This window comes from Neoarius graeffei, chromosome 26 (assembly GCF_027579695.1).
Source record: "Neoarius graeffei isolate fNeoGra1 chromosome 26, fNeoGra1.pri, whole genome shotgun sequence".
In the NCBI taxonomy this organism is placed as follows: Eukaryota; Metazoa; Chordata; class Actinopteri; order Siluriformes; family Ariidae; genus Neoarius; species Neoarius graeffei.
Genome location: NC_083594.1, coordinates 23,662,282 through 23,675,422, shown reverse-complemented (window position 1 = coordinate 23,675,422; position 13,141 = coordinate 23,662,282). Strand labels below are relative to the sequence as shown.

At 41.6% G+C, this 13,141-nt stretch overlaps 1 protein-coding gene across 3 annotated transcripts in view; it reads right to left on the bottom strand.

The window, feature by feature from the left end:
* Positions 1-1,798: 1,798 nt before the first annotated feature.
* Positions 1,799-13,141, bottom strand: part of nuf2 (UF2 component of NDC80 kinetochore complex) — a 46,863-nt gene continuing 35,520 nt past the window's right edge. For all 3 annotated transcript variants that reach the window (XM_060910958.1, XM_060910957.1, XM_060910959.1), the window contains 7 exons: positions 12,216-12,309; positions 7,769-7,831; positions 6,348-6,485; positions 5,971-6,111; positions 5,424-5,599; positions 5,201-5,336; positions 1,799-2,067 (listed from right to left, as the gene is read on the bottom strand). In XM_060910958.1, the coding sequence (XP_060766941.1) occupies positions 1,960-2,067; positions 5,201-5,336; positions 5,424-5,599; positions 5,971-6,111; positions 6,348-6,485; positions 7,769-7,831; positions 12,216-12,309 (856 nt within the window). In that variant the 3' untranslated portion in view covers positions 1,799-1,959. The remainder of the gene's footprint in view (positions 2,068-5,200; positions 5,337-5,423; positions 5,600-5,970; positions 6,112-6,347; positions 6,486-7,768; positions 7,832-12,215; positions 12,310-13,141) is intronic.

Below are 13,141 nucleotides of genomic sequence, written 5' to 3'. Positions count from 1 at the left end.
ATACAGGGAGTGCAGAATTATTAGGCAAGTTGTATTTTTGAGGATTAGTTTTATTATTGAAAAACAACTATGTTCTTGATGAACCCAAAAGACTCATAAATATCAAAGCTGAGTATTTTTGGAAGTTGGAGTAGGGCTTTCTTAGTTTTAGCTATCTTAGGAGGATGTGTGTGTGCAGGTGACTATAACTGTGCATAATTATTAGGCAACTTAACAAAAAACAAACATATACCCATTTCACTCATTTATTTTCACCAGGGAAACCAATATAACAACTCAACATTCACTAATATACATTGCTGGCATTCAAAAACAAACAAAAAAAACAAATCAGTGACTAATATAGCCGCCTTTCTTTACAAGGACACTCAAAAGCCTGCCATCCATGGATTCGGTCAGTGTTTTGATCTGTTTGCGATCAACATTGCGTGCAGCAGCAACCACAGCCTCCCAGACACTGTTCAGAGATGTGTACTGTTTCCCCTCCTTGTAGATCTCACATTTGATGAGGGACCACAGGTTTTCTATGGGGTTCAGATCAGGTGAACAAGGAGGCCACGTCATTAATCTTTCTTTCTTTAGACCCTTTCTGGCCAGCCATGCTGTGGAGTACTTGGATGCGTGTGATGGAGCATTGTCCTGCATGAAAATCATGTTTTTCTTGAAGGATGCTGACTTCTTCCTGTACCACTGCTTGAAGGAGGTGTCTTCCAAAAACTGACAATAGGACTGGGAGTTGAGCTTGACGCCATCCTCAACCTGAAAAGGTCCCACAAGCTCATCTTTGATGATACCAGCCCATACCAGTACCCCACCTCCACCTTGCTGGCGTCTGAGTCGGACTGGAGCTCTCTGCCCTTTGCTGATCCAGCCACGAGCCCATCCATCTGGCCCATCAAGACTCACTCTCATTTCATCTGTCCATAAGACCTTAGAAAAATCAGTCTTGTGATACTTCTTGGCCCAGTCTTGACATTTCATCTTGTGTGTCTTGTTCAGTGGTGGTCGTTTTTCAGCCTTTGTTACCTTGGCCGTGTCCCTGAGTATTGCACACCTTGTGCTTTTTGACACTCCAGTGATGTTGCAGCTCTGAAATATGGCAAAACTGGTGGCGAGTGGCATCTTGGCAGCTTCACGCTTGACTTTCCTCAGTTCACGGGCAGTTAGTTTGCGCCTTTTTTTTTCAACACACTTCTTGCGACCCTGTTGACTATTTTGAATGAAGCGCTTGATTGTTCGATGGTCACGCTTCAAAAGCTGGGCAATTTTAAGAGTGCTCCATCCCTTTGCAATGTGTCACTATTTTTGACTTTTCTGAGTCCGTCAAATCCCTCTTCTGACCCATTTTGCCAAAGGAAAGGAAGTTGCCTAATAATTTTGCACACCTGATATAGGGTGTTGATGTCATTAGACCACACCCCTTTTCATTACAGAGATGCACATCACCTGGTATGCTTAATTGGTAGGAGGCTTTCAAGCCTATGCAGCTTGGAGTAGGCCAACATGCATAGAGAGGGTAATGTGGTCAACATACTCATATGCCTAATAATTCTGCACTCCCTGTATATGTGGGGGGGATTAAAAAAAAAATGAACCCCTTGTACTGGGAAAAAGACTTTATATATAAAAACCCTTAAAAGACAAGATTATTATTTAATAAAACTTTGTTACGAAATGCATGCAAAACACCGAGGGAGAAACTCCAGACAATATTTCGAGCTTGGGATCAAACCCAGAACCCTGGAGCTGTGAGGAAGCATTGCAGCCATGAGCTTAATCATGTTTAAGAAAAAGAAAGTTATGTACAAAAAGATTTATTTTATTAATTTTTACATTTAATTCCTGGCAAAAAGAGGAAAACTGATAAAAGATATTCACAAAAGGTGCAGAGAAAAAAGGATTACACCGGTGCAAAGAAAGTAAAGAGGAGGGTACAAACAAACATTTGCCTAAAGTCGTTTAGAAATTGGTTTTCATCTTCATTATGTCAGCACTGCCCTCCATCACTAGATTTTCAAGGCGTTTGTGGTACTGCTCCAGTGTGGTGAGCAGCCGGTCATACAAGACCTGAAAGAAAACAAGATTCAAATCCGATCTCATTTCAAACAAATATAAATGTAGCACAGACACAATGGGTTTTACTACTGCACATTCAAAAACTAAAGAACCTGCCACCACTGAAAACAAGAGAATGACTGCGTCATTAAGGGACACAGTTGGATGCATCATGGAAGCAGTACTTGGATTAACATTGTACCTTGGCTTGACTGGCTGTTTGATTAATCTGTTCAGGGGTGGGGTGATCTACACTATCCATGTTTCCAGGTGAAATATACATATTAAAATGATAAAGATAAGGGTAACACACTAACACCAAGGAAGTGTGCCCCCCCCCAAGTGTTTTGGTCAAACACATCAAGTCTGATGATTTTTGGGGTGGGGTGGGGGGGGTGGGGTGTTGATCCAGTCTGATGAAATTAAAGCAAATCCATTTTCTCACAATTGAACAAACCCTCAGTGGATTAAATAAACAGAATTTATGTTCATTTGGGCCGTTTGTGCCAGTATGATTTTTGTGAAATAAACTTTTTCCCCCCACTAGTGGTTAGCGCGGTCGCCTCACAGCAAGAAGGTTCCGGGTTCGAACCCAGCGGCTGGCGAGGGCCTCTCTGTGTGGAGTTTGCATGGGTTTCCTCCGGGCAGGGCTCGAAATTAACTTTTTTTCTTTGTGTCCCCCAGTGGTCCCGAATTCTGTGTTGTATTGTCCCGAATGGAAGCAATAGTGTCCCCATTTTTTTCCTCTGTGAAATAACCAGTGGTTAATATTATCATATGAAGTTACTATTATATTTGTAACTATGCGATTTTGAACCCTTTATATCATTTTTACAATAAGTCACAAGACACAAGCGACACATGTCCTATACATCATCTACTTCAAAATTACAGTTATTGCATTTTCAGTTTATTAAACTTTGGCGATCTCACTGTATGAATAGATACCCGTTTATTTAAAGGGGCCAACTAGCTCATTCAGAAAATGTTTCAACTCCCTACATCTGCAGTACACTTTAGTTGAAAATAAGACCCCTTTTATGTTCATTTCATCTACTTATACCTTGAATATCTGTTGGCACTTATAAGGCCAACTTATCATTTTCACCATTACCGTTATCCATTTTTATGAACTTTCCGTTATCCATTTTTATGAACTTTCCGTTATCCATTACCGTTATCAATTTTTATGAACTTTCCGTTATCCATTACCGTTATCAATTTTTATGAACTTTCCGTTATCCATTTTTATGAACTTTCCGTTATCCATTACCGTTATCAATTTTTATGAACTTTCCGTTATCCATTTTTATGAACTTTCGCTGCCGGGTGCAAATGTTAGCACCATCAGCATAGTGGCAGGTCCGAGCCTAGCTGTGCTGCTGACTGACTAAACTTTCTGAACTAGAAAGACACCAAGAAAACTCACTTATTCTGTTGAACGGTATCTTCCGTCAATATCATCCACATCATTCCTGTTGTATTTTATAACGTGTCTAACAGTGTTCATTCAGTTCATTCAGTTGCTAGCGTTGCCTGCAGACCAGGCGATGACACTTTGGATCCTGAAGGTCCCGGAGATGTTATGTCTGGGCTTTCAGTTTCTTCCCCGCGGTCGGGCCGCTTCAACCACTTCAGCATTTTTGTTCTGCAAGAGTCGGCGCAGCGTGTGCGGTAGCAATTCCATTCCAAGTCCATATAATGCGGACTCCGGCCGAAGATTCTAGAACAGAATGCGCTGCTCTGTAGCCTACGGATGCAGGTGCATCGAAAGTGTAGCTACTATGTATTTTTCGCTGTTAACGTTTTAAAATTAAAATTGACAAATTAGGTGAATGTCTACGTATGTGTGACGGCTTTGTAAATAATATTAATGTAGAACTTTTTTTCTAGATCTATTTTTTTTCATTGTCCCGGGATTGTCCCAGATATGATAATTTCGTGTCCCGATGACATTTTTATGGTCCCCGGGACATCGGGACACCGTTAGTTTCGAGCGCTGCCTCCGGGTGCTCCGATTTCCCCCACAATCCAAAAGACGTAATTTGGTTGAAGTGGGGCAGCCTTGGGCTGAGGTGCCCTTGAACAAGGTACCTGACCACTGACTGCTCCCCGGGCGCTCTGGTGTGGCTGCCCACTGTTCGGAGTGTGTGCATGTGTTCACTGCTTCAGATGGGTCAAATGCAGAGGATGAATTTCACTGTGCTTGAAGTGTGCATGTGACAAAGGTTTCTTCTCTTTCTTTCTTCAAGCTAGACGACCTTTTGATTTCATAAAAATCAGTGAAATTTAGTCATTGTGATACATGTTTATTTCTGTAATATCTCAAAAAAAAATAATCCAGGCCATTCTGTGGCTAGGAAGTTATTTAATTTGAGGGTATTCCCTCGCAAATCATATGCATGAAATCGCTCACTTCATGCAGTCAAGCAGACAGAGTTAGTCTGGTGTGCACATGTGCAGGTTTACCTTCTTTTGGGTTTTACTGCAGCTGGGATCCAGTGCTGCATTACTGCCATCTACAGGTTTACCTTGACCATGCACTGAAAGTTACATCATTCTGTCGCTAAAAGAACAGCCGATCACACCAAGGTTCTTGCTGACCACCGATATTTATTAGTTTGGTCCTGCATTTCCTTTCCTTTGCAACATCACATCTTTTCTTCTCACTTTCTGTTACTGTAGTCGGCCTTTCACGTTTCATTCGCGTCCTCCGTTTTTCTCTCCTGTCTCAAATTTGTATCCCACACCACCACATGATGCACGACATAGTATCTGAGTCACGGTGAAGCGCGCGCGGGGGGATTTAGGGCCACGTGGCCCCAAATTCATTAATTGTTCCATTAAAAAAAAAAAAAAACAAGCAAACAAACAAACAAAACAAACACACAAAAACCCCACCCACTCTAATAAAATTGGAAGTCTGTGATTCGAATTCCGTAGCTTTCGGTCCACTAAACAAAAATAATTGGGTGTCAGGGAAAATTCTTATGACCTAAACTTGAAAAATCTGAAAGGCAGTCTACCTTTAAGCTACGACATTGTAGACAAACAGCATTTTGTGCCCTGTAAAAAAAGTTAAAAAGGGTTCTCCAAGATGCACAGGGTTACACTGTTCAATGCAACATCTAAGAGAAATGTGTACCTGAGCTTTTTCAGTATTCTGGTTGCAAGTATGTTGAAGCTTCTGCATTTTTGCCTTGAACTGTGTGGTCTCTCGGGTGATGTTTTTTATTCGATCCACGATTTCCTCACGTTTTTCATGAACTTTGTCATATTGCCTTGGTACAAAGAAAAACAATATATGCTTTACCTTTGACATGGGGAGGGTGGCACATCAGTAACAATCACACTGCCTCAATTCTTACCCAAGTATATTTTGGACATGCTGATCCTTGAGCTCCTTCTTTTTCTGATGGCGAATCTGTTGCTTGGACTGTTTGTCTTGTTTCATGGCTAGAGCCCTCTTTAGCTGGCCTTCTTCATTGCTCAGGCCCTTTAGTTCCTTCTGCAGAGATTCGTAGAGAGCCACCAAACTCTGGACCTGTACACACGCGCGCGCACAAAAAAAAAAAAAAAAACCCCACTGTCCTCACAATCTTCTTGGACCACACAAACTTCAGTACTCTTAACTCCTAGTGGTTACATACTGAAGTCACCGCATTAATAGGACAAGGCTGTTCAGTTTCATTTAATTACCTACAAAAACTACTCTGTAACCTCACTTTCTGCACATCAAACTCGCCCAAGTTACAGAGTACTGTAGGTGTAACCCAATTCCCATGCCATCATGTTTATCTTCTAAATTTAGGAGTTATTTAAATCTGGGTTAGGACAAGTTACTGAGGTTTATGAGCCACTACTTTATCACCAAAAAGATCGGTAGGTCCTAAAACAGGAAGTGTGCAGGTTTACCTCTTCCTTCTGTTGGTTAGTTTTGCACATGCTGGCCTGCAGGTCATGCAGCTGTTTCAGTATTATTTGAATCTCTGCTTCACCTTGGCTAGCGCACTGCACCTGAATCTGCATCTCCACCAGCAACTCATCTGCCTGCTCCTGCAGTTACATGCAAACAGGACATAGTGTTCTTTATCACCTCTGCAATTCAACATTTTAAACATGTAAATGACATACGGGGTAATGTGTACTTTAAAATGGCACTACCGGGACTTTTAAACACAGAGGAAGTGTAATTATACCTTCTACAACCAAGGTGATGATATTTGGGTGTTTTTGGTTTAAAAGCCTACACATTTCCACATGCAACCTTCATGCCTAGCATAGCCACCTACTTTTGAGATCTTGATGCTCTTTATGCTCTCCTTCATTTTCTCCATCTCATTCTTGAGCTCCTCAGGAGACTCAACAATCTGAGACTTAAGTTTGGCTATTTCATCTTTGTGAGTGGCCACTTCTAGCTTCCTCTGGCTCTATAGAGAGAAAAAAAATCTATTTAAAAAAGGTATGGTCAGAAAAAGGAATTTACATTCATTCAATGTATGCAACCTATTGTAATACAGATACACTTTTTTTTTTTGCAGAAAACAGACAGACTGTCCTAAATTTGTGGAAATAAAAGCAAGTCAAACCAGTGTTACACTGTAGACGTAAATATCGGGAAACGATAGATGAAGTTCTGATATCATCTCAAACCCAAATGTCTTCAGGTGTATACCAAAAACAAAGTAACTGGCCTTGCCATTCCAATAGTTTCGGATGGGACTGTACATTATAGTTACGGTAGACTACTGCAAAACTGTGTGGCTGAGGCACAGGACTTCAGAATGTCGCATTCTCCCTCATTCAACACACCTTCAGCTTATGATCTGTGTATTAAGGCCTTCATGAGCTGAATTTGGTGTTGGAGGGAAAACTGGACAAATTTCTTGGCGCCGTTTTCAAGCACAGGAGTGGTTAAGAGAAACAACGTTCCTGAAAATGGAGGTTTGGGGATTGCTTCACAGCACACAAAGCAATGTGATGGATTCAGTTTGTCACATTACTTACGGTTTTGATTTTGGTGATGCAGAAGGAAAGCGTCGTTTTAGTTAGAGAGTTATAAAACCAGACGTTCATAGGACTGGAGCACTGTAATTAGTTCACTTTTGTGGCATGAGTGCTTGCACTGACAGGATCATGAAAAATATACGCCTCAAAATTTTTACACTAGATCGGCTCCATGTTTGTAGGTATTCCTGCACGATGACATGCCATGTAGCTAAAATTCACTGTTCATCGCTTGAGTGTTGGTACCACAAGAAAATAAGATGGCAAATGGAGGAGTCTAGTGCCTGCCATTTTGTGCACCTGCAAGCACATGGACCTGTGCATTCGAGCCACAGTCAAAAAGCATTTCTTCTGTGTAAATGACAACCTGCAATTATGAGCAGTTACCTGAAACGAGTCCACAATTGGTCCTGAGTGCAGAATCGAGTATTCGGACAAAGTACGAAAACGCCCTTACACTCCAGCAGAGCTCATAATAAAACAAACAAACAAACAAACAAACAAACAAAAACCCCTATGACGAGCACCATCGGCATTGTGATGGGTGAGGATAAAGCTTACGTAGGCTTCACCCAAGATTAACCATCAATTAATCATACTTCACTACCTAATTAATTAGGTTAACACTGGTCTTCTGGGCACTGCGCAATGCAATCATGGATTTAGGATCCGTGGGGATATTATGTTGGAATTGATTTGTACTTACCAGTTTCTGTGACCGTGCTGCGATTTCTCTTTTGCACTCTGCAACCTGTTCATTAAGGCCATTCTGGGGGAAAATGAATGAATAAGAGACAATTTTAAGCAGTTTACAGCAGGGCAGTAAAGGACAGTAAGGACAAAGGTTCACAGAGCATTCTCCCCGCTTCCTTTTGGAGCTGCAGCTTCCTTCCTCTACTAACGACGTCACTGTCTGCTCATGAAACCAGTCAACTTTTTTTTGGAACCATTAGGTCATCAAATGTTGAGGTTTTCTAACATACTGCATCTCATCTCATTATCTCTAGCCGCTTTATCCTGTTCTACAGGGTCGCAGGCAAGCTGGAGCCTATCCCAGCTGACTACGGGCGAAAGGCGGGGTACACCCTGGACAAGTCGCCAGGTCATCACAGGGCTGACACAGACACAGAACCATTCACACTCACATTCACACCTACGGTCAATTTAGAGTCACCAGTTAACCTAACCTGCATGTCTTTGGACTGTGGGGGAAACCGGAGCACCCGGAGGAAACCCACGCGGACACGGGGAGAACATGTAAACTCCGCACAGAAAGGCCCTCGCCGGCCCCGGGGCTCGAACCCAGGACCTTCTTGCTGTGAGGTGACAGCGCTAACCACTACACCACCGTGCAACATACTGCATATACATGGATAATAATAAATAATAAAAGCATTTATACTTCTGGATTTGAGAACATGTTAAATCAAAATCAAGCACCTATACACAGCAAAGACAGTCACGGACAGCAGTGTATACGATTTTAGTTTTTAAGCTGTTTATTCTGACTGTGTACCTATTCTAACTAAGCTGTTAGTACTGGCACTGAAACTCCCTTCTAGATTGCAGCAGTTGATAACAGGCCTTTCAATTACATGAAACCTGTGACTGATAATGTCGTAGGTGCCCAACATATGCTACCAAAAGTTAAAAAAAAAAAGTTTTGATTAAATAAACTTGGCTGCATAAAACCCAATGTCCTGACTTTCTTCTTTAAAAAAAAACAAAAAAAACCACAGAAGTTAGTGAGAATTAGCATGCATGTCTCATAATTGATGCAAAATCCGCACCATTCCCATGTTGTTCTGAGTTCGTCGAACTAGCCGTAAGCCTTGCGCAGAGCACAAACTCTCCATCAATGGCGATCGGCACGCCATGATTTCATGGAGGAGCGAGACTCACATACCAATGACCAGAGCGGGATTTCCACATTAGGTAAATCAGGTAAAAGACTGAATAACAGAGCCATTCAGGACACAACTGTGTGTATTTAAGATACAGCTTGCATCTTAAATACACACTATTGTGTAAGTATGGGTGGAATCAGTGACTTGGAGCTTGGTCCTCTTGTTGATGATAGTCTTAGACACTGGCCTTTCATTTAAACCAAGATCTTTTACCTGACTACATACAGTGGTGCTTGAAAGTTTGTGAACCCTTTAGAATTTTCTATATTTCTGCATAAATATGACCAAAAACATCAGATTTTCACCCAAGTCCTAAATGTAGATAAAGAGAACCCAGTTAAACGAATGAGAAAAATATTATACTTGGTCATTTATTTATTGAGGAAAATGATCCAATATTCCATATCTGAGTGGCAAAAGTATGTGAACCTCTAGGATTAGCAGTGAATTTGAAGGTGAAATTAGAGTCAGGTGTTTTCAATCGATGGGATGACAATCAGGTGTGAATAGGTACCCTGTTTTATTTAAAGAACAGGGATCTATCAAAGTCTGATCTTCACAACACATGTTTGTGGAAGTGTATCATGGCATGAACAAAGGAGATTTCTGAGGACCTCAGAAAAAGCGTTGTTGATGCTCATCAGGCTGGAAAAGGTTACAAAACCATCTCTAAAGAGTTTGGACTCCACCAATCCACAGTCAGACAGATTGTGTACAAATGGAGGAAATTCAAGACCATTGTTACCCTCCCCAGGAGTGGTCGACCAACAAAGATCACTCCAAGAGCAAGGTGTGGAATAGTCGGCGAGGTCACAAAGGACCCCAGGGTAACTTATAAGCAACTGAAGGCCTCTCTCACATTGGCTAATGTTAATGTTCATGAGTCCACCATCAGGAGAACACTGAGCAATAATGGTGCGCATGGCAGGGTTGCAAGGAGAAAGCCACTGCTCTCCAAAAAGAACATTGCTACTCATCTGTAGTTTGCTAAAGATCACGTGGACAAGACAGAAGGCTATTGGAAAAATGTTTTGTGGACGGATGAGTCCAAAATAGAATTTTTGGTTTAAATGAGAAGGGTTATGTTTGGAGAAAGGAAAGCACTGCATTCCAGCATAAGAACCTTATCCCATCTGTGAAACATGGTGGTGGTAGTATCATGGTTGGGGCCTGTTTTGCTGCATCTGGGCCAGGATGGCTTGCCATCATTGATGGAACAATGAATTCTGAATTATACCAGCGAATTCTAAAGGAAAATGTAAGGACATCTGTCCAGGAACTGAATCTCAAGAGAAGGTGGGTCATGCAGCAAGACAACGACCTTAAGCACACAAGTCGTTCTACCAAAGAATGGTTAAAGAAGAATAAAGTTAATGTTTTGGAATGGCCAAGTCAAAGTCCTGACCTTAATCCAATCGAAATGTTGTGGAAGGACCTGAAGCGAGCAGTTCATGTGAGGAAACCCAAAAACATCCCAGAGTTGAAGCTGTTCTATACAGAGGAATGGGCTAAAATTCCTCCAAGCCGGTGTGCAGGACTGATCAACAGTTACCGGAAACGTTTAGTTGCAGTTATTGCTGCGCAAGGGGGTCACACCAGATACTGAAAGCAATGGTTCACATACTTTTGCCACTCACAGATATGTAATATTGGATCATTTTCCTCAATAAATAAATGAACAAGTATATTAGTTTTGTCTCATTTGTTTCACTGGGTTCTCTTTATCTACTTTTAGGACTTGTGTGAAAATCTGATGTTTTAGGTCATATTTATGCAGAAATATAGAAAATTCTAAAGGGTTCACAAACTTTCAAGCACCACTGTACTGTAAATTGCACTGCCAATTCTTGTGATGTGACTGAAAAACCTTTTGTGTCGCAGGTCTGCTACAGGTTTGTCTTTAATGGCAACAGTGCATAACTTGCTTTTTCATTCACAGGCTCCTTTCCTCCAGGCTCTCCTCAGGCCCCAACACATCTTTTAAATACTAACTGTATTCTAATTATTTTTGTCATGTACATCAAGAGGGATTAATGCTATAGACATTTTGCAATAAAAGGTAAAAATAACATTCATAGATTTCTTTATTTATTCATAACTTTATAGCTGGGGGCGGCACGGTGGTGTAGTGGTTAGCGCTGTCGCCTCACAGCAAGAAGGTCCAGGTTCGAGCCCTGTGGCCGGCGAGGGCCTTTCTGTGTGGAGTTTGCATGTTCTCCCCGTGGGTTTCCTCCGGGTGCTCCGGTTTCCCCCCACAGTCCAAAGACATGCAGGTTAGGTTAACTGGTGACTCTAAATTGACCGTAGGTGTGAATGAGTGTGTGAATGGCTGTCTGTGTCCATGTGTCAGCCCTGTGATGACCTGGCGACTTGTCCAGGGTGTACCCCGCCTTTTGCCTGTAGTCAGCTGGGATAGGCTCCAGCTTGCCTGCGACCCTGTAGAAGGATAAAGCGGCTAGAGATAATGAGATGAGAACTTTATAGCTAAAAAAAGCAACAGCAGCAGGTTTAAACACCGAGCGCTGGGAAAACAGCACTTTGCGTGTGCAGAAAAGCCCAAATTACCCTGCATCATGATGGAAAAAGCCCAAATTCAGAAATACAGGGTGTAGCTCAAATTACATAATTGAAAAGCCTGGATAATTTGGGCAGGGGGAACACCCAGATTGATGTAATTTGTCACAAATCATCGTCAGTCTCAAAACACTGATGCCTTTGCCCCAAATCAGCGCTTTTTTTGTGAAAAAGGACAGAATGGGTCAAGATGGAAATAATTCAAGGTGGTAGAAAAGGGCCTTGTGCACCCCTTCAAAAATTAAACTAGATAGAACTCGACGCCAACGGCGTCAATAGGGATGCCTCCGCCTGGTAGACTACATGCCTTAAGTTGTGATTTGGGGATGGACATTTGACCTCACAGTAATCTTGACCTGGTGAAATTACTTGTATTAGCCTTGGAGATAGTGTTCACAAGGTTTCTGGACAGACATTTGACCTCACAGCGACTTTGACCTTAGACCTTTTGATCTCAAAATCTAATCAGTTCATGTTTGTCCCAAAGTGCACAAATGGTGAAAGTTTGGTGAAATTCCTTTCATTAGCCTTTGAGATATCACGTTCACAAGGTTTCAGGACGGATGCACAACCCAAAAACATAATGCCTCCTGCACCTTACGGTGGTGGAGGCATAAAACCCAAACATTTCCCATCCTAGCGCACTAGTTCATGTTTGAAGAAAGATCTCACCACTTCCTGGGTTTCTTGCATGGTAGCATTTTTCACTTCTGCAAGTGCTGCAGCCAGTTCTTTAGCCTCTGCTTGCTGTTCTGGTGGGACTGTCCTGAGCAAGAACACTTGTAAAGGTTACAAAACTGACACAGGAATGGGTCATAACCACATACCTAATATAAGTAATGTAGATTGAACCTTGACCACACTTTTTTAGGGGGGGTAAGAAATACCACAGTATTTAAAGTGCTAGTCTTACAAAAATGACATCACCCCTGGAAGTTATACCTTATAAAACTAGACACGTTAAATAGTTTACTGTCCAAATTGTATTTTAACCCGAGACTGGGAACATGTTCTATTTAGCAGGTAAAGTTTGGCTCCAAGTCTGCCATTACACAAATGCATTCCTGGCAAGTTACTGTTAATTCAAAGGAAGTGACGTCATATGCACAACACTTGAAAGTTTGTGGCATTTCTGGCTTTGTCTGCTTTGCAAAGTGTAGCACGTTTTAAATGATTTATTCCACAGCAAAACTAAAACCAAAAGCATACCTCTTAACAGTCGTGTGTCTTTCAAGTTAGCAGATTTTACAAAAAAAAAAAAGTGGAATTTTGATCCATTATAGCCCAAAGTCAGCAGGACAGTTATGGAATGAATGGGTTTGATTTGTACAGACAGAGGTAACTTCAAGCCGACAGGACAGTTTGGTGTCTGCTCCATACATTTTGAAAAAGATACATTTGTGAGGCAGATTCACATACAGTGGCATGCAAAAGTTTGAGCACCCTTACTGAAAATGTCTGTTACTGTGAATAGTTAAGTGAACAGAAGATGAACCGATCACCAAAAGGCATAAAGGTAAAGACATTTCTTTTCAGCGTTTTCTGCAAGATTTGTGTATTATTTTTGTTTTGTACAATTGGAGAGTGAAAAAAGAAAA